The 24,707-nt window shown below is 40.5% G+C and overlaps 1 protein-coding gene across 1 annotated transcript in view; it reads left to right on the top strand.

Moving 5' to 3' along the window:
- The window catches only part of LOC115614361 (contactin-6-like), a 96,548-nt gene that overhangs the window by 21,664 nt on the left and 50,177 nt on the right, over positions 1 to 24,707 (top strand). The window contains 6 exon segments of the mRNA XM_030501153.1: positions 2,554 to 2,757; positions 4,567 to 4,669; positions 16,907 to 17,091; positions 19,639 to 19,775; positions 23,178 to 23,307; positions 24,347 to 24,497. Of these exon segments, the coding sequence (XP_030357013.1) occupies positions 2,554 to 2,757; positions 4,567 to 4,669; positions 16,907 to 17,091; positions 19,639 to 19,775; positions 23,178 to 23,307; positions 24,347 to 24,497 (910 nt within the window).

Below are 24,707 nucleotides of genomic sequence, written 5' to 3'. Positions count from 1 at the left end.
TTGTCAACTTTCTAAGAAAAGATATTCTGTAAGGGAGTGTTCTGCTGGTATTATTCCTTAAAAGAGGAAAAAAGTTTGATTTCCAAAGTTTGGTTCCTTTCTCTTGAGATTTCATCCAACTCCCATTGAAGACAATTAAAATCAGGGTTTCTGCAGTTTAGTGGAGCTGAATTAGGCTCTAGGCAAGTATGGCCTGCGGATTGGTGGTGATGAACCTGCACTTAAAAGAGTGGTAATGTTTATATCCCTTATTCTGGGGGGAAAAGGATTTAAACTGCACTTGCTCCCAGTTAATGGGAAAATTCATCAATAGGCCCTAAGGCAATGGTGGAGTACAGGACAGGGAGAGTAACAAACTTCAGAAAATGAAGTCAGCTGGAACCCCTTGAGAACTGAAATCAGGACAGACAAGGACTGGTTCTGTCTTACTTATTAATTAATTCAAAGACTGACCTCATGAAGAATGTCTGTGTAGCATAAAGTTGGTTTTAATAGAGTTTTACTAGGAATCACACACTCTAGCTGCATCATCAGGTCATACAGTAGGAATGTGTTTTTTAATTGCAAATCATAACATGGTTTAAAGGTCCTTCATGGGCATCTATTTGGTGTCTTAGCAGGTATGGTGGTACCTTGTTAGAGTGGGTCAGTGCTTTCTTCAGCCCTGTAATTCCCAGCACCAGAACTAGATGTTGGCAAGGGAACATCCAAACTCCTTTTTCCTATTAACTCATCTTTTAGTTTACCTCCAGTTTCATCACTATCCTCTCACAGAAGTCTGGGCATCCAAATATCATGTTCCAACCAGTCAGTGCAGTTCTGTTGCACATAAGCCCTTATGTGCCTCTGTGTAGGTCTGTGTGAGGAGGAAAGCAAGAGTTCCAGCTGTTATTAAAGGGGCATCAGCATATGAGCCCTCAGGTGTTCTGAAATCTTGAAGAGGTTGCAGGCTGTATTTCTTCTTCAAAAAATCACAAGTTTACAACATACTGTTTAATTGAACATAGATTAAAGTATTTACCCTGCCAACCCTCAGCATTTTGTTTACAGTCCCTCACTTGCAGATTAAAACTTCAAAAAATTAGTTGAAAACCAGAGCTTTGCCCACCCGTCACTTCAGTCTGTTTGTCCAGCCAGTCTGCAGTTGTTAAACTTTGTGCCTGAGACAGGAACACAGTGTGTACGTAGTCTCCATAAGATGTATCAGGTCATGGCTACATCCCTTCATTCTAGCTACAGGCTGATCCTCCCTGTGGGGAAAACCCATCCTGCTTCAGATATCTTTCTGTCAATAGATGCTTAAAATGGGTATCTAGAAGTACATGCAAATGTGAAAACATGATGCTTTTATCTAGTGTGTATGCATATGTATATATAATATTACCGTATATTACTTGTGTAATATAACACGAGTTACATTATTTTAGGCTTTGTATCTTCTGGGTTTACTGTACACTGGGAAAAAAGTTTAGCGTTATTCTGTAGTAAAACAGAGCTTATTTGCAGGATTTAGCCAAGTATAGAAAGTGTCATTGATTGCTCCCTGGAGATGCATAATTTCTAATGAGAGTCCTAAAATGTTAGAAGATGATAACATAAAAGTCCACAAAACTACTAGAGTTTGCAGACTTATTACCATACTGTACCCATGTTGTAACTGGGGGGGGGGGGGTGAGGGGTGGGCAGGGAAAACATAAATAATCTTTCAAATGGGATTGTTGATGGGAAAATGTGTAAAAGTGAAGCTGTTGGCAGAACACTGTTAGCTTATGAATTATACATTTAATTAAGGAAAGCTAAACTGGTAGGCTTTGAAACTTCTGATTTACTGTGTCTTATTAAAGACAGAATTCCAGTCCTGCTCCTACCATGGTGTGCTGGCAGCAAGGCACAGCAGCTGCAGCGTGAGGCTGGCAGGACACCTCGGGTGTACCCATGCTGTGGTATGCTGTGTTACAAGCACTGAACCTGCTTGCTGGCAGCATAACAAGGCTTGTCCAAAAAACCCATCTGAAAAGAAGGGCCCTTGGATGATAATCTCACAGGGAGATCTGCACTTCAAGGGTGGGCTAGTCAAATAGTTTTAAATTGCCTCCAAAATATTTGCATGCAGCTGAGCTCTCCTGTCATGATAATTTCATGATAAAGCTCCATGTTACCAGTTTTCTTTTTCTACATTCAGAGTGAAGAAAGGAGCTATAACACTGACCAGCAATTTACTCTCTGGATGTTCATAGGGAAAGTGTTATAAATAGAAATTATTTACTAAAACAATGATCTCATGGCACTGCAGCACAGCCATTCCTACTTAAAAAGAGGCTAAGCAGGAAAATGAAAACTAACAGGGGACAAAAACTTTTTTGACCTTCTGAAATGGCTTGAAATGAGTTTAAAACTAAAGTAATGCTTACCTTGTTGTTACTAATTTGTGTATCCCCAGTGGTTTGCCCTATAGCTCACTTGTTCTTTCAACTGGCAATGTTGCACTTAAGCACTAATGGGAGGCAGATTATACTGGAAAAGGATGCATGATACGTATCTGGTGTTTTCTAGGCTTATCTTATACATGGATCTTCAACAATAATACCTTATACGTTCAGGAAGATAGTCGCCGCTTTGTTTCTCAAGAAACTGGAAATCTGTACCTTGCCAAAGTAGAACCATCAGATGTGGGCAACTACACCTGTGTTGTGACTAACTCTAAAGTGGACCAAAGCGTGCAGGGGCCACCCACTCCTCTCACTCTCCGCAGCGATGGTAAGTTATCTGAGCATTGTTGGCTAAAAAAGTGCAGCACAATCCTAACTGGTTCACCTCCAGTTACTGATACTGCTATATGTCCTCATGGAGGTAAAAGGCTTCCAGTAAAAAGTTATGCAGGGAGATGTTTGTACAGTTTCTGCTGGATTGAAATGACATTTGAACTGTCAGGACAGGGATGACGAGTTAAATGCATGCAAAGAAAGCAGTGCTCAACATCATTGAAAAATAGCAAGAGAATGTCAAATGATACGCTAATATTTTTCATCTTATAGATGCCTGTGTTGAGGTTTAAATCCACCAAGCTTTCTAAATTTATAATCTAGGTTTAGCTCAACTATCAAATCTAGAAAGGTGTTTCAAAATGAGTCATTGAGGTGAGAAATTCACCTGCATATACACAAATAATTTTCTGGCAACACTTCCAATTAAATGCTCACAGTCAGAAATATATACTTAGGAAATTTTTACACAAAGTTTGTTTTGTAAGTTTGTTCACCTAAATTTCAATATAGTTGTACTGTTTGCAAAACAGTGGCAACAATCAGTAACAGAATTCTGTATAGAGTTAGATTTCTAAGGTAAATAAAACTCAACCATGCATTGTAGAATAATACTTCCACTATGAGACTGTGCTGCTTTATAACCTAATTGGATCACCCAAAACAAAGTTATAGTTCCACAGTTCAAAAGTTAATAATTTGGTATAGCTGCAATTGTAAATGCTTAAGATCCTTTCTGAATATTTTCTTCCTTTCAATCATTTTATTTTATTCCTTTTCTCAAATTTGTTCTATCAGTCTTTTCATCTTCCCCTGTTCACTTCGGTGGCCTCTGGATTGTGCGCTAAATAGGCAGCCTCTAGGGCAATGGTGTGAATTGTATGTGCAATATTAGTCAGATCCCTGCTAAATATAAAATAAGAATCAGTTCATTTTCTGGGCAAAGGCACTGTGCAGAAACATGGTAGAATGGTTTGGGTTGGAAGGGACCTTAAGGATCATCCAGTTCCAAGTCCCCTGCTATGGGCAGTGGCACCTTCCATTAGACCAGGTTGCTCCAAGCCGTGTCCAACCTGGCCTTGGACACTGCCAGGGATGGGGCAGCCACAGCTTCTCTGAGCAACCTGTGCCAGTGTCTCATAACCCTCACAGCGAAGAAAATATCTGATTCATATGAATCATTACTGTTGAAATGAGTTACTTTTAAGAAGTTTAGCTAAAAGTTTAGTTTGTTAAAATAATCCCAAACCTGTCGCAAAATTAAATGCCCTAAACTGATACTGTGGTTTATCAGATGTTCAACTACATTATCAAATCTGATAATTACATCTAATCAGCCTTTCTCAAGTCTGGAACTCACATTTGGATGTTTTAAAGAAGTTTTAAGTCTTTAGAAGTATTTTGGACACAGAATTCCATAATTCTCTTGTATCTAGAATATAACCAGTGTCCTAAGAAGCAACCAATGTTAGAGGCTTTGCTTGTTCACACCTTGAGATGTGAACCCTAAATTATCTCTAAAACCTTAATGCACAACATTACTTGTACATGTAGAACTTGTACAAAGCCATGCTCTTCAACTCTCAGATGCATAGAACTCACAGATTTCACATAAGCTTTCAGCATAGAGTTGAATTTCACCCAACAGGCTAAGTCTGCTCCATAGGCATCCTGTGTTGATTGCCATGGGTGGAACATAAGGCTCTAACATTATTAATGCCATCCTTTCTTTTACACTGAAATTCTGTTGCACTAGACAGGTCTGAGGCTCAACTGGAGTGCTAGCTGTTTTGATGTTCAACAGGTGTGATGGGGGAGTATGAACCAAAGATTGAAGTACGTTTTCCAGAAACAACACATGCAGCGAAGGGCTCATCTGTTAAACTGGAATGCTTTGCCCTTGGAAAGTAAGATTTTTGTCTTATTAAAATGCGGGTTCTAAGGTTCTAATGCTGCTCTACAGTGAGAAGCAATGGTTCTTTCTAATTTGCACAGTAGAACTCATTTGGCCAGAATGTGAATTTGCAAAACTTTTTTCTTTTTTTTTTTTTTTTTTTTTTTTTGGTACCTTACCTTGGTTAGATTGTTTCTGCCCAATGTGTTCCCAGGAAAATGAAACACAACTACACCATGAGTGAAGCTCACTTGACTGCAGCATGAAGCTGGGTGGAGGAAGGATGGAAGGGAAAACTGGAACAGATACTATATTCCTTGAGAATAGTTTTTACTGTTAGATGAAATCTTAGTTCAGATTACAGCATTCAGTATAACTGCACATTCACATCTGATCCGCATCAAAACAAATGTTTTCCTGTGTGGCATTGTTAAGAATGAAACTTGGCGATATAGGCTGTGTTTCAAGTGCACAAAGACTGTCTAGAATGGATCTAACATGTAGCTCCCAGCACCTTCACAGTAATTCTGAGGAGCCCTGCGAAGCCCTAGCAGTAGCCCTTCCTGCTAAAATCTACAGATCTATTAGGCTTGCAGTAGGCTATGTTTTTCCTAGGTTGTTTTTGTTGTATTCATTTACAGAAGTAGTAGTGCATTCAAACAGCAAGGGGTGCTCTGTATTTAAAGAGCAGATGGTTAACTGAATAAATGTAACCAGCCTACAAAAACTAGTCTTTCCAATGAGCAACTGTTTTCCCTGGAATAGCTAAAATAACCTTACATTGTTGATCTCTATTTAGTTTAAGTTTACTTCAACAATCCGTTTTAAGGCTATAAGCTTTTAAAGTGTTCAGATCTTTCCCAGAGGTTAAAAGCCTGACTTGCAGACAGCACAAATTAATCAAATGTTCCTCTGGAACCTATGCTGGGAAGTAGAAAAATAAAGCAAATAAAAAGTTAATAAGACAGGAAATGGCCTTCCCTTTCAGATGAGATTTTTATATAAACTAACCTTAGTGCTAATTTTTATTTAAGGCATATGCTTTTTTTTTTTTTTTTGGCCCCAAACAAGTACCAGACTGGAACATTCCTGCTAAAGCTGATTCTTCCTTTCCAAATACTGTCAAGGTACTTCTCTTTAAATACTTCCTTAATTGTGTGTGAGTCAGTGCAGGCTTTGCTTTTCAAATTGTCATTTTACATTTCCATCTGCTGCATGGAAAGCATTTAACAATGATACATTGACTGCAGAAGAGCATTTCAAAATAGAGTAAATGATACGTAGAAAACAGTGCCTTCTTACTGAAGGGGTAAAGACAAGTAGTGTTAATGTTGAACACAGGTTTTGCCATTTCGAGAACATCTTAAGGAGAAAAAAAAAAGGTGGATTGAAAAGACAGATAACGAAATCCCTCAGTGAGCACAGTGCCTTCTGTCCTGTGCTTAGAAAATGGAATCGCTGAGAGGGTTAATGCAGCTCAAATATACATTTTTCTTCATATGTAGGACTACAGCTGAAATCTCTGCTGCCATACTTCTCTGGAGTTATACTGCATAAATAGCAGTGATCCATGGGGTGAAAATCCATTCTTTGCAGGCTTTTTTATATCATACTGTTAATACGCATCTAGTCTAGTGCACATGTTTGAGAGGTGCTGTTGTGAGTAAAGGCTCTTTAGTGGTGTAACTGGAGAATTTCTCCTCTAGATTTTTTTTACAGATGTCTCATACTCAACTGTACTTGTCTGCTTTTTTTACTCTGAACAGGCCTTGAACCACACTTTCACTAATGTGTCAATCAGTGAAAAAGCTTTATTTCAGAGCTGGTATTTATATGTGAATAATGCAAAAGAAACAGATTGCAGGTGAAATACTCTCAATTTATTAGGTAAGGCCAGATTTCTAAAGGTATGTAGATGATTAGCGGTAATGTTAAAAGCTTTAAGTTTCCTACCTCCAGCTGCTAACAATTGTGGTTAGGCACATATAAATGCAGGAGTGTGGCCATCTGCACCTTTAGATGCTTGAATTCCACTAAAACTCTAACCCCTACTATTGTCTGTTTATGTTAAAATCAATTCTGCTCAACATTTGTTGAGCTATACCTCTGATCTGTCACAAGCACTAATGGTTATTATCTCTCTTGGATTTCAGAACTGCTTTCCCATTATCCATAATTTTCTATATTCATACTGTTAGTCCACTGGTACAGACAATGCTGTTAGCTGCTACTACCTCTGTGCTATGAATAACAGAAATCTTTCACATCTAAGACAGATTATAGGCAACCTGCTGTGGTTTTGGTCTCCAAAAGTCTTAAATGATAGTACTTTCATGGTATTTAGAGAAATAGCATCTCTTTTTCTATATGGAACAGCAAATCATACCCATCGGACTTCCACATTTAAAACAAGTACAAGAGGCCAGACTTAAGGCTGAGTTTTAAGATGCATTTTTACCTAGGAGAACTCAAAGCCACCTAAGTACTCCTACAGCTAGGCATGGGACATGCAGGGACAAGTATATTCCACATAGCTATATTGCAAGGCTCTCTTTTTGCATTTGACATGAAAATATCTCAAAATTGTCATGTAGCCCAGTCATAAACTTCTGCTTGTTTTGAGGAAAATAAATATAAGGGGGCAAAAGAGTCAGTATTTATTTCTGGGGGGAGGGTTTGGAGCAATGGATCCCAAATGGACAAAAGCACTTGGGCCAAGTCTTGACTCTGAATCCTGTTTTGTAGCACAGAGACCATAAATAGCAGAGAAGATTTTGAAAAGTAAATTAGTCCTCACTGTGATGGGAAGTGCAATTCGGCAAAAGGGAATGTGTGCAGTATGTGACTGTCTGATGACTACATGGGAAATGTAAAAAGGCAAAAAAAAAAAAAAGGCACCTTATATCTTTAAAAGAGGGAAAAACTGAAATATAAAATAGCTTGACTATTTCAAATACTGCAGCCTGTGGCAATATAATAGGAGAGATGAGGCTTTGTGTTCTGCACTAATATTCATTATGTTGACAGTGTTTAATAATATGCCAGTATTAAAAGTCATGTTTTGGATCAAGCTATACTAATCATGCTATACATTTAAATTATTCTTCACTATCTCTTTGAGGGATTGAGTAGCATGGAAAGAATTACATTCAGTTCAGTTACTGTGCTACTTTCTGTAGTTTTCTTCCCAAATCACTTTTTTTCTGCTGCACAAGTAAGAATAGTTTCTGGAATGAAAATAAAGTATGTATGTCTGGAACACACATTTATTAAGCTGTGCCTGTGTTTCACATTTTTCCCCATTCACTTCTTGAAGATAGGGAAATAATCTGCCCAGAATCCCTGCAGATGGGCCACTGCCAGTTGAGGTTGTAAAGAGCACATGTGAATAATGTAAAACAGTATATCTCTCAACTCGGAGCATAATTTTTTTTGTGGGAAGACCCTATATATTCCTGTAAATGTATTCCAGGAAGGGTTTTTCTAGATGTTGTTAGTATAAGTAAATAATCATACAGCTACAAGGGGATTCCAATTAACTATTGTCAGTAAAGATGGTCATTGGGTATTCTTCTTTGCACAAGAGTACTAGGTTTCACTTCTTCATTAGATGGCTATTGTAGGATATTCTCAAGGAGTTTATGTAGGAGGTGAATGGGACACAATGGCAGGTTTCAGGGAAGTTTCATAAGTAATATATCAGGATGATTGGAAGCCTGAGTGGTTTAATGATGATGTCCTTTGGATCTTAATTCTTCCTTATGTCAGCAGCTGATGCAGACCTGATAGCAGCTTTCGAACCTCAGCTTTGCCTCTTTTGTTTAACTAGGTATCATCTTCATTACTGAAGCTGTAGATTTTATTTTATTGTGAAATGTCCTCAGATGCATAGGACAAAAGATGAGGCACAGATGCCATGCATCATCTGGCTGCTGAGTCTTTGCTGCAAAAAGGTGGAACCTTCATCTTGGTGTGGGTTGTAATGCTGAAGACAAATTAATTTCATGTTCAATGTGACAAGACTTGCCACCAACCAAAAAATATTTTCCATTGCTTTTTGAGTTAGTAACATACGGGTTTGTGATTCTGGTGCCTGTGATTCTGGTATGTAGAATATAAATTAAATTAGTACTCCTAGGTGCTCTGAAGATTTAAAATAAACTGTAGATTTATGTACAGAGACACTCTCATATTTATGCACTCTTATTTACTCAGGTGAAAGCAAGACTTTGTCTATGAAGCGTAATAAATTTGAAAAGTGTACTCATAGTTTCTTTATACATTCCAAAACTTTTTAGCCCTAAGCAGTTATCTATCTTAATCTCGTTATTGGTAGTGACTAAATGAGAGCAGACCCACCCGTTGTGGGACTACCCCAAACCTGCATGAGAAGGTACTAGTCTGTGTAGCAATGTTGGATACTGGCCTTCAATAGAGTATAATTATGCAACATCCTACAAAAATTCAGAAGGCTATATTTATTAAATTTGGGTTTATATGCATTTTACCTACATATGAAGGACATGCAATTGCCGAGGTGAGTATCTCCAGAGAGGAGGCCTTCAACATCGGAGCGGGGGGAAGCACAGCGTCCCGGAGCCTCAGTTCGGAGCGGCAAGAGCCACCGAGGGAGCCTCAAGCCCTCGACAGGACTTGCCCAGGAGCCGGCAGCTCAGCTGACGCGAGCAGCTGACTCACAGGGGGCGGTGCCAGGAGTGACGGCACCAGCCCTCAGTGGGTAAAAACCCGCCCCAGGGAGCGCGGCGAGCAGGGTGTGGCGCGGCAGTTGGTGCAGGCAGGGCGGGCAGCGGGCTGGATGGTGAGCATTCGCCTCAGGGCAGGGCTCGCTCTGGGATCTCTGATCTGGCTGCCCCGGCGGTGGCCAGCGTAGGCACCCAGACAGAGCAGATGAGAGGGGAGGCTGCGGCGCAGACCTGGGAGTGTAGAAAGTGCCTCGACTGTCTCTTGAAGCGAGGGTGCACAATGGACAGGGCTGCACTCTGTGTGCCCTGGTGGAGGTCCTCCTGCAGCAGGCAGCTGAGCTGCGGGAGGCTGTTGGAGAGCTAAAAGATGCCAGGGAAGCTGAGAGGAAGCTGGGCTGCTTGCTCCAGGCCCAAACTGTGCAGGGGCCACATGCGTCCATCATTGCTCATACAGGAAAGAAGGAGGGCAGCAACCCAGGAAGCTGGGAACTAGTAACAAAAAAAACCAACACAGAAAGGAGGAAGAGGACAATTAACAGCAAGGGGCTTCGTCCTAAGTCCGATGTCTCCACAAAGAACCACTTTGCAGTTCTGCAGGGGGCTAACAAGAAAGCACCCATCACACCTAATGAACAACCAGCTGATGCACCAGTAAAGAGGATCACTGCTGGTGCCTCCAGGAAAAAGCAGCGGGTCATAGTAGTAGGGGACTCTGCTTTGAAAGGCACAGAGGCACCCATCTGTTGGCCTGACCCAGTCTCAAGGGAGGTGTGTTGCCTGCCAGCAGCTCGGATCAGGGATGTTGCTGAGAGGCTGCCTTGTCTAGTAAGTCCCGTTGATTGTTACCTCCTTCTAGTGGTCCATGTGGGTGCTAGAGATATGGATAGCAGTAGCCTGGAGAACATTAAGGACTACAGAGCCCTGGGGGAGGTGGTTAGGGGCTCTGGAGCTCAGATAGTTTTTTCATCGATTCTCCAGGAGAAAGGGGAGGACCTTAAAAAAGCTAGGTGTATTTGGCAGGTTAATAAATGGTTAGAATGGTGGTGCCATAGTCAGGGGTTTGGCTATTTAGAACATAGGACTCAATCTGGGAGGCCAGGTCTACTGAAGGCTGGTGGAGCTGGTCTGGCAAGGCGAAGAGCTGTTTTGGTAGGAGGCTTGCCAGGCTGGTCAAGAAAGCTTTAAACTAGATGTGTTGGGGGAGGGGGCATCGATCCATCCCAACACTCCTGGTCAGTTGCCAGCACCTGTAATAAGTGCTTGGAGACATGTAAAGATATTTCAGCTGCTCCAGCCATTGAGTCGGCTTCATTTGGAGCTCGCCCAGATGCCTCTATACAAATGCCCGTAGTGTGGGGAACAAACAAGGGGAATTAGAGATGTGTGCAAGGCTACGGGGATATGATGTCATTGATATCACAGAAGCATGGTGGGATGGCTCCTATGACTGGAGTGTTGGAATGGAAGGTTACAGGCTTTTTAGGAAAGACAGGCCTGGCAGACGGGGAGGACATGTTGCTATTTATGTCAGTGATAGGCTGGAGAGTATGAAACTCTGTCTGGGGACGAGTGATGAGTTAACAGTGTTTGTGGGTCAGGATCAAAGGGAGAACAGCGATGGGGGACATTACGGTGGGGATCTGTTACAGGCTGCCTGATTAAGATGACTCTGTGGATGAAGCGCTCTGGAGACAAATAGGAGCAGCCTCACGCTTGCAGGGCCTTGTCATCATGGGGGACTTCAGCCATCCTTATAGCTGTTGGAGGGACAGTACGGCTTGGCACAAGTGATCCAGGAGGTTCCTCGATTGTGTGGAAGACAACTTCTTCTTGCAAGCAATAGAGGAGCCGACGAGGAGAGGTGCCATGCTTGACCTCATCCTTACCAACAGGGAGGGACTGGTTGGAAATGTGACACTCCAGGGCAGCCTTGGCTGTAGTGATCATGAGATGGTTGAGTTTGAGATCCTCAGGACAGTGAGAAGAGCATGCAGCAAGCTCACTGCCCTGGACTTCAAGAGAGCAGACTTAGGCCTCTTCAGGAACCTGCTTAGTAAGGTTGCATGGGATATAGTCCTAGAGGGCAGGGGGGCCCAAGACTGCTGGTTGGTATTCAAGGATCACCTGCCACGTGCTCAAGAGTGTTGCGTCCCGACTAGAAGGAAGTGCGGCAGGAGAGCCAGGAGACCTCCATGGATGGACAAGGAGCTGCTGAGGAAACTTAGAGGCTTATAAGAAGCTTATAGAAGGTGGAAGCGAGGACAGGCGGCCTGGGAAGAATATAGGAGCATTGTCTGGGAAGCTAGGGACCAGGTTAGGAAAGCTATGGCCCAGGTAGAATTATATCTGGCAATGGATGTGAAAGATAACAGGAAAGGATTCTATAGGTATGTAGGAAATAAAAGACAGATCAGGGACAACGTGGGCCCTCTCTGGAAGCTATCGGGAGAGCTAGCTACTGTTGATTTGGAGAAGGCTGAGGTTCTTAATGACTTCTTTGCCTCAGTGTTCTCCAGCAAATGCTCTGACCACACCACCCAAGTCTCGGAAGGCAGATGCAGGGACTGTGAGAATGAAGACCTTAGGCCCAGTGTAGGAGAGGATCAGGTTCGAGACCATCTGAAGAACCTGAATGTGCATAAGTACATGAAATGGACCTGAGGAAATCCATCTGCGGATCCTGAGGGAGCTGGTGAATGAGGTTGCTAAACCACTGTCTCTCATATTTGAAAAATCCTGGCAGTCAGGTGAAGTTCCCGATGACTGGAAGAAGGGTAATATAACCCCCATTTTCAAGAAGGCGAAGGTGGAAGACCTGGGGAAACTACAGACCAGTCAGTCTCACCTCTGTGCCTGGTAAAATCTTGGAACAGTTTCTCCTGGAAAGCATGCTAAGGCACATGAAAAACAATGAGGTGGTTGATGACAGCCAACATGGCTTCACTAAGGGGAAGTCCTGCCTGACCAATTTGGTGGCCTTCTATGATGGGGTTATGGAACTGATGGACAGGGGCAGAGCAGTTAACGTCATCTACCTGGACTTGTGCAAAGCGTTCGACACTGTCCCGCACGACATCCTTGTCTCTAAATTGGCGAGACATTGATTTGATAGATGGACCACTCAGTGGATAAAGAACTGGCTCAATGGCCGCACGCAAAGAGTTGTGGTAAATGGCTCGATGTCCAGTTGGAAACCTGTAACGAGTGGTGTCCCTCAGGGATCGGTGTTGGGACCTGTCCTGTTCAACATCTTTGTCGGCGACATGGACAGTGGGATTGAGTGCGCCCTCAGCAAGTTTGCCGATGACACCAAGCTGTGTGGTTCAGTTGATACACTGGAGGGATGGGATGCCATCCAGAGGGACCTTGACAGGCTTGTGAGGTGGGCCGATGCCAACCTTATGAAGTTTAACCAAGCCAAGTGTAAGGTGCTACACCTGGCTTGGGGCAATCCCAGGCACAGCCACAGGTTGGGCGGAGAAGAGATTCAGAGCAGCCCTGCAGAGAAGGACTTGGGGGTGTTGGTTGATGAAAAGCTTAACATGAGCCGGCAGTGTGCGCTTGCAGCCCAGAAAGCCAACCGTATCCTGGGCTGCATCAAAAGAAGCGTGACCAGCAGGTCAAAGGAGGTGATCCTGCCCCTCTGCTCTGCTCTTGTGAGACCTCACTTGTAGTATTGTGTACAGTTCTGGTGTCCTCAACATAAAAAGGACATGGAGCTATTGGAGCAAGTCCAGAGGAGGACCATGAGGATGATAAGAGGGCTGGAGCACCTCCCGTGTGAAGACAGGCTGAGAGGGTTGGGGCTGTTCAGCCTGGAGAAGAGAAGGCTGCATGGAGACCTCATAGCAGCCTTCCAGTATCTGAAGGGAGTCTATAAGGATGCTGGGAGGGACTCTTCCTTAGGGACTGTAGTGGTGGGACAAGGGGTAATGGCTTCAAACTTAAACAGGGGAAGTTTAGATTAGATCTAAGGAAGGAGTTCTTTACAGTGAGGGTGGTGAAGCACTGGAATGGGCTGCCCAGGGAGGTTGTGGATGCTCCATCCCTGGCGATGTTCAAGGCCAGGTTGGACAGAGCCTTGGGCGACGTGGTTTAGTGTGAGGTGTCCCTGCCCACGGCAGGGGGGTTGGAACTAGATGATCTTAAGGTCCTTTCCAACCCTAACTGTTCTATGATTCTATGACAGCTTCACTTATTAGAGCATTAACATGGAAAATAGATAATTTGTTACAAAAAGCAATTTAATGAAATTTTAAATTTAAATTCGGGGGGGTTACCTTGAAGATTTCATACTGTGGTAATAGTTGCTGTTGAGAGATTTGTTTATAAAAATGCAAACTAATATCAGAAGAAAGTGAAAACAGCCAAAAACCCTGCCTTCTGCAAAATACAGTGACTGAAGATACTGGAAAGTCATGATAATGGGGTGTCAGCAATGGCAATGAAGAAATGCAGATCTTCTCAAACTGTGATGGTAAGGAAGGTCCTTTCTATGGATGATGGTACATGGCTAAGCTGTGGATCCTCCTGCAGTCTGCTTGTTAAACCTATACCTCAGGGTGATGAGGAGCTGCTGTCTCGACAAATCAATTCCTTCTGCTGATAAAACTAGGCCACTTGGTGCAAGACTCCCTGGCAGCAGAACAAAGTGCTGTTAACTCTGTATTGCAGTTACACATTTAAACACAGCAAAGCTGATGAACCTAAGTCTGAGGTTTTTATGTCATCCTGCTACAGCTAACAATAGAGGGAGAGCATTTCAAACACTCTTGTATGTGGCCAAAAATGAGATGAGTTTGTTTGGAACCTCCCCAAGGATGTCATTAGTATGTGATGTGGATAAGGAAAACAGGACAGTGTCTTCAGTTTAAACCTTGGTAAACTTGACTTGACAAGGGGCCTTTTCCCACAGAGCCCTGCCTCTGGCCTTGGTGTCAGTGCAAACTTATTCATGAATAGTCAGTACTAAGAGAAAACAAATGGCTAATAGAACAGGAAACGTTTAGATTAAGCACTTTCAGGTAGCACAGTGTGAATGAATGCATCTAATTGTTTTTCTTTTCCCATATGGCTTTAGTTTCCTTTAATCTATTTGTTAACAAAAAAAAAAAAAAAAAAAAATTTAATCCAAAAGAGACGCCTTTAAACTAAGTAGTTAAACTTTTCTGGCATTCAATGCACTGCATGCTTCTGTTACACAGTAGCTATTCACCCACTATTTAGTATGCAGTAGCATTTTAAAAGCCAGCCATACTCTCCTTTCTGTCACCAACCATCTGAATCAATCTACTGCAAGACTGCAAAATACCTCTGGCTGTTTTCTTGACTAAAGCAAGCAATTGTGGGACAGACCTATTCTGCACTAGAGCTGCATTTCTTTTAAATAACTAAAAGTAACTTGGTTTACAGAAATTCTGCACAAATGATGTCATGCAAGATTTGTGAAGGAGACAGCACCTTTTAGCAAACTAACCAATGCATTTGAGCAAAATAGACAAGCGCTTTTAAAGTTCCTAGTAAGGAATAATATTAAACCAGTTTGTAATTGAAATAGGTTTTGGTCTCATAATGAAGGGCAGCTAATACAGGTGGTGATGAGAACTACTGTTGTCCAAAAAGATGTGAAATTTAAACTGTATAGGCCTTGAACCAAAATAGGAAATAGAATAATAAAATCTCAGTAGTTCTTTATATGTTTTCACTAGTTAATAATGTCTGGCATGTCCCAGTCCCTCTCGTTTGTAGTAAATTGTTCAGCTGTTTTGGAGGGGTCTTGTGAGAGTCAGAACATGTGAGTATATATATGTTATCCATGTATGTGTACATACATACCAGTGCAGAGCTAATACCAGAATCTGTAGCAAATTGCTTATAGTTCCAAACCGTTTTCATGGGCAGCTCAGTTCTGGTGGAAAATGTAAGGTAGCTAGAAAATTTATTGTGCTGATTAAATAGGTCATAGAGATCCCTTGATTAAATCTGTGGTCTTGGGACTGTGACTTTCTGTTTCACAATACAGGGGAAAGGGAAGCTTGGAGGTTTTTTGCCCAGCTGAACTCCTGCCAGCATGAGGAAAACATTTACAGATTTCCAGTGCACCTGGAATCCTATCTTTCAAGCTTAAATACATGGATCTTGAAAGAATCCTATCTTTCAAGCTTAAATACAGAACTAATGGGATTATTATTTGTTGTATGTTAGAGTGGCTGAGCTGTAAATTGCCCTGTACGTAGTCTATTTCTGTTGATTTTGTTTGTAGTTACTCTGTTAATACCTGCCTAGCTGTTCAATTTGTGTAATTTGCAGAGTACTCACACTTCTCCTGCATCCTGGTTCTTCTGGCTTTGGGTGAACTTGTTAACATCATAGCCACATAGACTTTAAATGCAGAAGTTAGGCTTAAACTTACCTGTGTGAAACAAATCACAACTGCAGACAAGTTACTTTCTTTGGTCAATAAACTTGAATTTGAACCAGAGACCTAAATAGGGTGTGAGCAGTTATAGCCTCTGCTAAAAAAGGAATAAATAGTTTGTAAGTCAGTGCTGCAGGACTGAGGCCTTGGAGACTGGCAGACAAGGGCAATGTGCCCTTCGAATTTCCATGGAAGTTGTTTTCAAATTCAGCACCAAGTATTTGCTGTTGATGTTATTTCCAATCGAAAAGTCAGCATTTAGCCAAAGCTTCTGTAAAAAGCTGTTCAAAATGTAACTGTTCGTCTGTTTAGAAAAAGCAAGTTTAGTTTTGCAGATGCAGAAAGCAACTGTGAAATCCAAGACTATTAATATTTCAAAGTGTTTTGGTGGCATAATAGATCATGAAAATGAGGCTTATATGGTTTGTGATATTATCAGAAATCCAAGAAGTATTTATAGCTGCCTTTACACTTGACTATGTTTTTATTGTATTGAATACATTGATCCAAACATAAATGAAAATGACAGAAAGCTATGAAAACATGAAATAAGAAATATTCTCTTTTGTTTCTATCTCCTTTCAGCTTCAGTGTCTCATGCTTTTTGCTTCTTCACTCAGCTATCTGTCTGCCCTCCTCTACCCTGGCACCCATTTTTTATACCTAGATTTATTGGTATTTTTAGGTCCTTTGAGTTCTTGTCCAATATTTCCTATTTTGAAGTGTGAAAATACCTCTAATGCTACAGGGAATTTGTTTGCTCTGAAAAACAGTCAATAATTCAGTGCTTCTATGGTGTTTATTTGGACTTCCAAAGTCACTCCTTCAGTATCATAGTGTTTACAGGCAGGCTTGAGCCCTAGCTAAGAGTTACTGTGGGAAAAATCCAAATCGGCCTACGAAGAAATCATAGAATTGACTGAGGACTTCATCCCACTGTTTTACTTTCGCTTCTACATAAATTGGACAGGTTATAAAATCTGCCTTATGTACCTCTGTGTGTCAGAAATGTAAATTATTCATTTTTTAAAGTTTTATTAATCTTCTGAAAGGATTTAACATTATGTTCTCCCTGCTATAACAAATGTTCTCTCTTTTTTCTTACCTCTAATGAAATATAATTATTTAGTCCTGTCCCTAGTATTAGCTGGAAGAGGTCTGATGGAAACTCATTGACAAAGAAAATTGAGCACAGCAAAACCAAAGGAGTTCTTGAAATCCCAAATGTTCAGCAAGAAGATGAAGGCTCTTATGAGTGCATCGCAGGAAACATTCGAGGAATAAACATTGCAAGAGGTCAATTATTTGTCTATGGTAAGCAGATTGATTAATTTTTTTTCTTTTTTTTTTTGTGTGAGAATGTTGGTGTTCAGATGTATTTTGTAGATGAAGTCTATTAGCCCCTTACTGGAGATAAGAAATGTAGTTCAGGTTAAGCTGATTAAAAAATGATTGGAGGTCTGCAGTGACCTTCACTGAATTACATCCTCAGCAAATAAAGATATTTTGCATTAAAACTCAGATTGAAAATGTGGGCTGTGACATGATGAAGTTGTAAAGGTTAATACGAGGCAGAAAGAAATCCCTACTACATTTACATGAAACATTAAGGTCAGGCAAAAAGATTTACTCTCAGTAGCTCAGCAGCGTAAAGCTGTGCTGCCCCAGATGCAGATCGGGGAAGGATTCATGAGGTTTTGGTTCATGTGAGTGTAAGATTATTTCACCTCTTATTCTATCTGAACTGTATTGCACCATAAACAGATGAGAGCCAAGCAGGGGAAACCCATTCCACTGCTTCCCTCCTCCTTGTCTAAAAGGGGAGAATAATATATCTGTGAAACTGTTCTTACTTTCCTGTTCCCTTCCCACACACATTAATTTCCTGTGATGCAAGTCACACATGATGGTCCCTCACAGCCAAGGCAAATTATATGCTCTTTAGTCCCATTGTTAATACTCAGGGAAGGTAACATATTTCAACATGAGTAAGAAGGGAGATTGTTTCCTTACCTCATAAATCTTTCAAAAGAGTAGGAATAAAAACCAACCCAACCCAAAAGCACCACAGATGTAACAGCAAGGAAAAAATTACAGAAAGCTAGACTGAGCCTACAACTGACTAGCATCTGTTGAGAAGACCTTGGAAAGTATTTTTGTTCTTTATAAGTAAATCTCTCCTAATGAAGAGATGCAGGCTTTGCTGATAAGCCACCAGTCTCCTGCAGCCATGACTAATATGAAGATATATGCCAGGAACACAGCAGTCTGCTGCTCTTTTGAATATTTAATTATTTCTTTGCTTTTGGGGTGTTATTTTTGTTCTTGTTGCTCACTAATTTTTGCAGAACATCAATCAAGCAGTTCCATTAAAATTAAGTTCAGTAGATTACCTGAACATGATTGATAACAGCATAGGCAATTACAAAATTATGATCAGTTAATGCAATCTAAAACAATGAGCATATTAAATGTGTTTTGTAAATTAATTAATAGCTGTTCATAGTGAAATATATAAACAGCAGTCATGAAGCTTTTGCGCAAGTTTGGTTTTTATCATATTAGGAGTGGGCCGGTGTGTTATCTGCGTAATTGACTTGCTCTTGCTTAATTTCTGTGCTGCAGTGTTTTTGCTCGGTAGGCAGCTTGTCTCTAGGAAAGAGGGTTTATTTCCTGGACATCGTCTTTTGCTTTGTGTTTGATACCTAGATTCCATGCCTTAGGCTCTGAGAGCAATAAAAATGGCATGTAATTAGAATCACTTTTAAGCATGGTAATCTGTACCCCGGATACTTTCCCATTCTGGGAAGCGGCTTGTTAGTTAATCTAGTGTAGTACAATCTCAAAGTCCTTTGTTGGGACAAAGTCATGAGCTACCTGCAGGACCATGCTGTAGAGGGAGGCTCATTCTGCTAGTCTCAAAGGATAATGATTATCTTCTTAAAATTGAATTGCTCTATGTAAGAACTGCATATATGTGTATATATGTATATACATATGGAGACTACAGCATTATGATTTAATAACCCAGCCACACATTCTTCACAGGATGTTGACACCAGCCACTCATGGTAGAGGCAGAGGGATGCAATCTAGTATCTCACTTTGCATGTGGCTTTGGTCTGTCCCAAAGTTAACTGGGTGCCAGTTGTTCTCTGTAGGTCTCATATTCACCTGTATCTTGACAACTATCCTAAACGTCAGCCTGCTCAAGCTAATTCCTGCTTAGTTGGATGGTAGTACTTAGTTGGATATTTACAGAGCTCATGTGATTTCTGCAAGTTCTGCTGTTACACAGAAATGAATTTATGCCAATGTGCCACAAGTATTCAGAAGGCGTTATCCTAATCTGAGTAGCCCTAATTCTTTTGTGTAGTATTTGTGTGGTAAATTACAACCAAACAACCCATGGTCTCAGGTATGTGGGTAAAATAGAGGGGTAATATTTATAATCCATGATTTTTATTAGCTAACTGACAAATGATTTTGAAATTCCTATTTTTGGTGCACAAATTCAAGTACCTTTAGAGAAGACGGTTTCTCAGAAGGGTGTAGTCGTAGTGCTTTCAGAGAGCATGTTCAGAATTTCAGGCATTTAAAATCACTGCTTCTGCAAACTTTGGCCATAAAAATGAATAATATCTAAACCAAATGCTTGCCTACCAGTCACTTGATCTCTAACATTTTTTCTCAAGTTAGCCCTGAAGTTTAATGTTAGGGAATTGTTTTGCAGATTTCACTTGTAATATAAAAGAATGTCTTGGACAAATACTAATCAGCCTTGCTCAGTTAATTAATGGCAACACATCTCCAGTGAAATCACTTTTCTCCTGTTTAAACTGATTTGCATATTCTTTTCAGCACTCCCTGAATGGGATAAAAACATCCAAAATGCCTTTCTGTCTCTCTATGACAGTTTATTTTGGGAATGTAAGGCTAAAGGAAAACCAAGCCCTTCCTACAGTTGGTTAAAAAATGGACAACCACTTACATCAGAGGTAAGGTTCCTGTTGTCTTGTTTGCTTTCTTGCTCATCTTTTGGGTTAGTTTGTTTGGGTTTTTTTTTCATGTTTAGTAATGACATTCATCCTACAGTGCATTACCTTTTTTCAGAAACTTAATTAAAGGTTAACATCAAAATATATATAATAGCACAAACTCTTTGCAGCAAAGCCTGGGTTTTTGGAGTTAGTCTTTATTGATAGTGTATGATATTGCCAGTTTATATAGAGATATGTCAGTTTTCTCATATGACTTCTTACAGAGCATCTAATTGGTACAAGATATGGCAATAGGTATGGATAGGTTTAAAAATATAATTTATAGTGAAAGAAGGATCTATCCAGAAACACTAAACACATTTGTAGGCATAATGTGTAATTTGGGGAATTGGTAAAATGCCGAATGACTGTGGAGGTGTGTTTCAGAGCTGGCATTGCAAAATTGCTTGTTAACTTGGACTTTTTTTCTGTTTGTGTTCTTAGTTTGTAGGCTGGATGGATCTTTGCTCTCATGCGGTATGGCCATTTTTAGGCTATCTCAATCCTTTAACCAAATTAATCAGCTGTGAAAATCGGTTAATATTGAGATTAATACTATTCCGGCACTACACAGAGGAATAATAGACTAAAGAAAACCATATAAAGTTATAAGGAAAAGGTGAATAAGAACTTTCTTAAAGGGAAAAGAAGGATCAAGTGGAAAGGGAAATAGTGACGTGGAAGGAGTACAGGAGGAAAGAGGCGATTGATTGAAGCTCAGACACTTAACCCTGATCAGATACTTATGTAGACAGGTCTTTGAAACCCTGTGTTTCTTTCCAAGCAGTATAATTATACTTCTGTGGTGGCTATGCTTTGGCGCATTTGTCTTCTAATCTTCAGTTGTTGGCAACCTCATGGAGAATAACTTCTGTGGCAAGAGGGTCTTTGCTGTGCTTGCATTCTGCTGAGGCCAAGTTTTCCTCTTTTATTAAGCATTTATTCAGCATTTGTTGGGCATAAAATGGCATGGATCATCTGTAATGTATTTTTACTTGGTTGGAAAAAATAATACTGTGATTAATTTCTGTGTAGCAATAACAGATACAGAATAATTTCCAAAACACATGGGGTGAATGAACACCTGCTGGGTTGCAGAACTAGGGCTTATTTGACTTAGTACTAATTTGAAGCAATTGGAGTGGAGTCTGATCTTCCTTATGATTTTGTGCTAGATTAGTCCTAAATAGAATCCAATTAGCATGTGCGAAGGCTAGCCAGAGTTTACTTGGATTGCAATTTTCCTAAACCCAATCTTATTGTCACCTCTTCCTAAGCAATATTATCTAGTTTTTCTCTTTGAAGACAGCGATATTTAGAATCTGTCACTTACATTGTATCATTTCAATAAAAAAGAATAAAACACTCTACAGACATTTTCAACCAACATTTTCACGGTACTTACAGTATATTGTAAATGGAATACTTCAGGCAACAAAATGCGGAATGCTATTGCTCAATGGACAAAATAGATAGAGGTGAAAGTACAAGGAAGGTGTAATAAAATATTCAGTCTTTCACAGCATCCAGCTCGTTGGAAGTATCATAGGAAGAATACCCTGCAGACGCTTTACACCTTGGGGATGGTTCTGAAGATAATGTCTACTCTTTGTCAAACCTTTATTTCTGACCACCTAGTTGGTCATACCTGCATTATTGCTGCTTGTGTACATGGTGTGCTTTATTCTTCTTTTAGTCTGCATAGCTCAAAAGAGCCAGCAGAGAATGGTGGGGAATTCAGCATGTGTATGAAACATGAGAGTTGCTTCAGAAGAGGGTTACATATTCAAAGAATGATTGTAAAAATAGAATGTGTCAAGAGGATAGCAAACAGCCTGAAGGTAAAATTAAGTATGCAAAAAATATCTGTAGTGAGAGCTTCAAAAAAAAAAAAAAAAAATTGAACAGTGGATAAGTAATGTAATGTTGTTAATTAGTTTGCAATACACCAGCAATACAACCGCAGGCTGTGCTCTCATCAAATCTCCAAGCTCAACAAGGTTGGGCTGGATCACTCCTCATTTGGGAGACCTTCAAGGAAAAGCCAGAGTGTTGGGAGATAGAGCTCCATGGCTCAATAGGTGGCACTCTCCCCTCTGCAAGCACCACAGGAGAAGTCCCCCCCAACAGGTTGTGCTACTGGCTTTTCTGTGGCCACACAAAAAGTTAGGTTCTATAAGTTTAGCAGGTCACAAATACATTTTAGATGTTTGTAGCTGATCAGCAAAGACTGTGCTGTATACTCAGCGTATGCTCCCATTACTGGTTCAGAGGCAGTAAAGCCAGATTAAAGGAGCAGCATAATAGCAGTATCAGTTGTACCAGACTTGCATTTGGTGATGGAATTTATAATCCCTGTTGTGGGTTTCTTCCAAACTCGCCGGTTTTGGGGAACATACTCTCCTCCTCAGTGGAGCTATTGTCTCTGGAGGTTAATAATTGTAAAATCACAGTGTATTAGTTCTGAGTTATGCCAGTAGCATGAAACAGGCTTTTTTCTATTTGCCAAAATAGAGCAGATAAAACTCCTTTAAGTACACCCAAACTCAAGCTCTGGTCCAAATTTACCTACTGTGCAGTTTTCTCTATTTTGGCAGAATTGCACTGAAGAAATTTAGTGTGCATAAAATTCAAGCTATGAGAGGCATGCTCTCCCTCGCTGAACAGCTGATCTGAACTCCTGATCTGAACAGCTGCCTGTGGGTTTCCAATAGGAATTTAAAAGAGTTGTCTTTCAGTAGAGCTTTTTCAGTAGATCATTTTTCTGCGGCTTGTGATCTGATGACATTTGAAACGTTTCCATTATCTGAGCACCTCTGTCTCCTGTGGAGCTTTTCTGATCATCTTGGATCATCATCATCTGATTTATCTAATTGGATGAGGGGGGTAGGCCATGCTTCACTGTACCCTCAGACAGGGCTGCTGGTGCAGCTTCTCAGGAGCTATATGGAAGATGCTCCAGGCTCCCAGCATGGAGCAGCCGTACCTGCTCTATGTACCTACTTCAGCTTCTGCTTCACAGGGAAGCATACCCACAGATTCACAATTCAGCAAGGCATAGAAATTCATGCCACAGCTGGAACATCTGGGCAAACCTGCCTAAGGCAATGACACAGCAACATGTGCTTCAGGTTCTTGGAAAGTTTGAAGAAGCTAAGAGGTCCGAAAACATAACCACCGTCATATAGTGAGGTATACACCACATTTTGTATTTCTGATGTATTCATCCACACTGCTTCCAGGGAAATAACATTTCTCATTCTGAATTTTGATCAGGTGCACCAGTGTGATACCAAAAAACTTTGGGATTGTACGCTCATTGTCTCTGTCACTGTTTTTTGCTTATTTTTCTTTTATCAGGAAAGAATTCAAATAGAAAATGGAACTCTTATCGTACCTATGCTGAATATGTCAGACTCTGGCCTCTATCAGTGTGTGGCAGAAAACAAGTATGATACTATTTATGCCAATGCTGAGTTGCGGGTGATAGGTGAGTAAATGTCACTAAAATGAGCAGGTACTGAGCATAAAAGGATACTCATTGAAAAAAATTGAAATTGAGGAATTAGTAGATTCCATTCCACCTGGCAGTCCAAGTCTGTTGATACTTCTTTGCTGCTTGCTCTTCACCCACATGCGAATGTTCTTTTAATTTTATTTCATACGTGGCTTGGGGGAAGAATCTAATCCATCTATGGTCTTTTTTTAACACATACACACAAGTTTAATGAACATTGTTTCTCACTTAGTATTTTGTGTTATTAATAGTTATTCTGCAGTTTTTAAGTCATTTGAGAAAGCAAGAAAAATAGTTTTAACTATAAACAAAGAGCATATGGCAAATATGTATATAAAAACAAATAACATGTAATCTCATTAATGATTACTAGAGATGCACATAAAATGGAATTTGTACATATATATATATGTAAAGAAGTATTCTGTTATAGATACCCAAATATAAAAGTTTGTTCAATGGTCAAATACTAATGAAACTAGTAAAAGACTGTAAGAGCACCTAACCGTTGTACAGTTCTTGTGTTTTCTCCTTCAAGAGTGAATTTTCACATAAATTACTGAAAAAATAAACACATTTTCAGTAAATGGTGTCAGTTTTTGAACAGAAAGCCATTGAAAATCTGTGTTTATAATTGAATACTCTCTGCAGATGAGTACATGTGACTGGGATCAGGAATTTGATGTTTATCCTGCTGACATAGCTCTGCTCAGGGTTCTTCATCACGGATAGAGCTATTCTCCCAGGCTGTAGATAACCCTAAGGAAAGATTGTCAGAGTCGACAGTTTCTAAGTAGACAGAAGCAGCATAAACATTAAATAAGGCACAATGAATTCCATTATTTGGTACTTAAATACGTCTTTCCTGTTAAAAATACATGTACTTTTGCTGAAACCTCAAAAGCGAAGTAATTATTGGATTCACCTACTATGTAACTCAGAAGAATTTAACAAGTTAATTTAGTAACTTGTCAGCTGCATACTGTTCTGCTCTTTCTTCTTCTGTTTTCAGCTGCAGCACCTGATTTTTCCAAAAATCCTGTGAGAAAAAGGTCTGTTGTTCAAGTTGGAGGTGAAGTTACAATTGGGCGTAAGCCAAGTGCTTCTCCCAGAGCAGTTATTAACTGGAGAAAGGGCTCAGAGATTCTGCACCAGAACAAAAGGTACTGTCATAAACCAGTTGTTGGATTGATGGGAGTTTTCTCTGTTTTAATAATATCATTTGAATATCACTGAAACACAGCTGGCTTAGTATTGCTTTTGGCAGCTCATTGATGGAAAACTTTGATGGCAGAGGCCGCTTTGTCTTTAGCGGTGGCCATACAGTTCTGTAGATACAAACCTGGCTGAGAACAAAGCCAAACCGAATACAC

The sequence above is a fragment of the Strigops habroptila genome, chromosome 11 (assembly GCF_004027225.2).
Source record: "Strigops habroptila isolate Jane chromosome 11, bStrHab1.2.pri, whole genome shotgun sequence".
Taxonomy (NCBI): domain Eukaryota; kingdom Metazoa; phylum Chordata; class Aves; order Psittaciformes; family Psittacidae; genus Strigops; species Strigops habroptila.
Note: the sequence above shows the minus strand (reverse complement) of the source record. Positions and strands in the feature narration are given on the sequence as shown.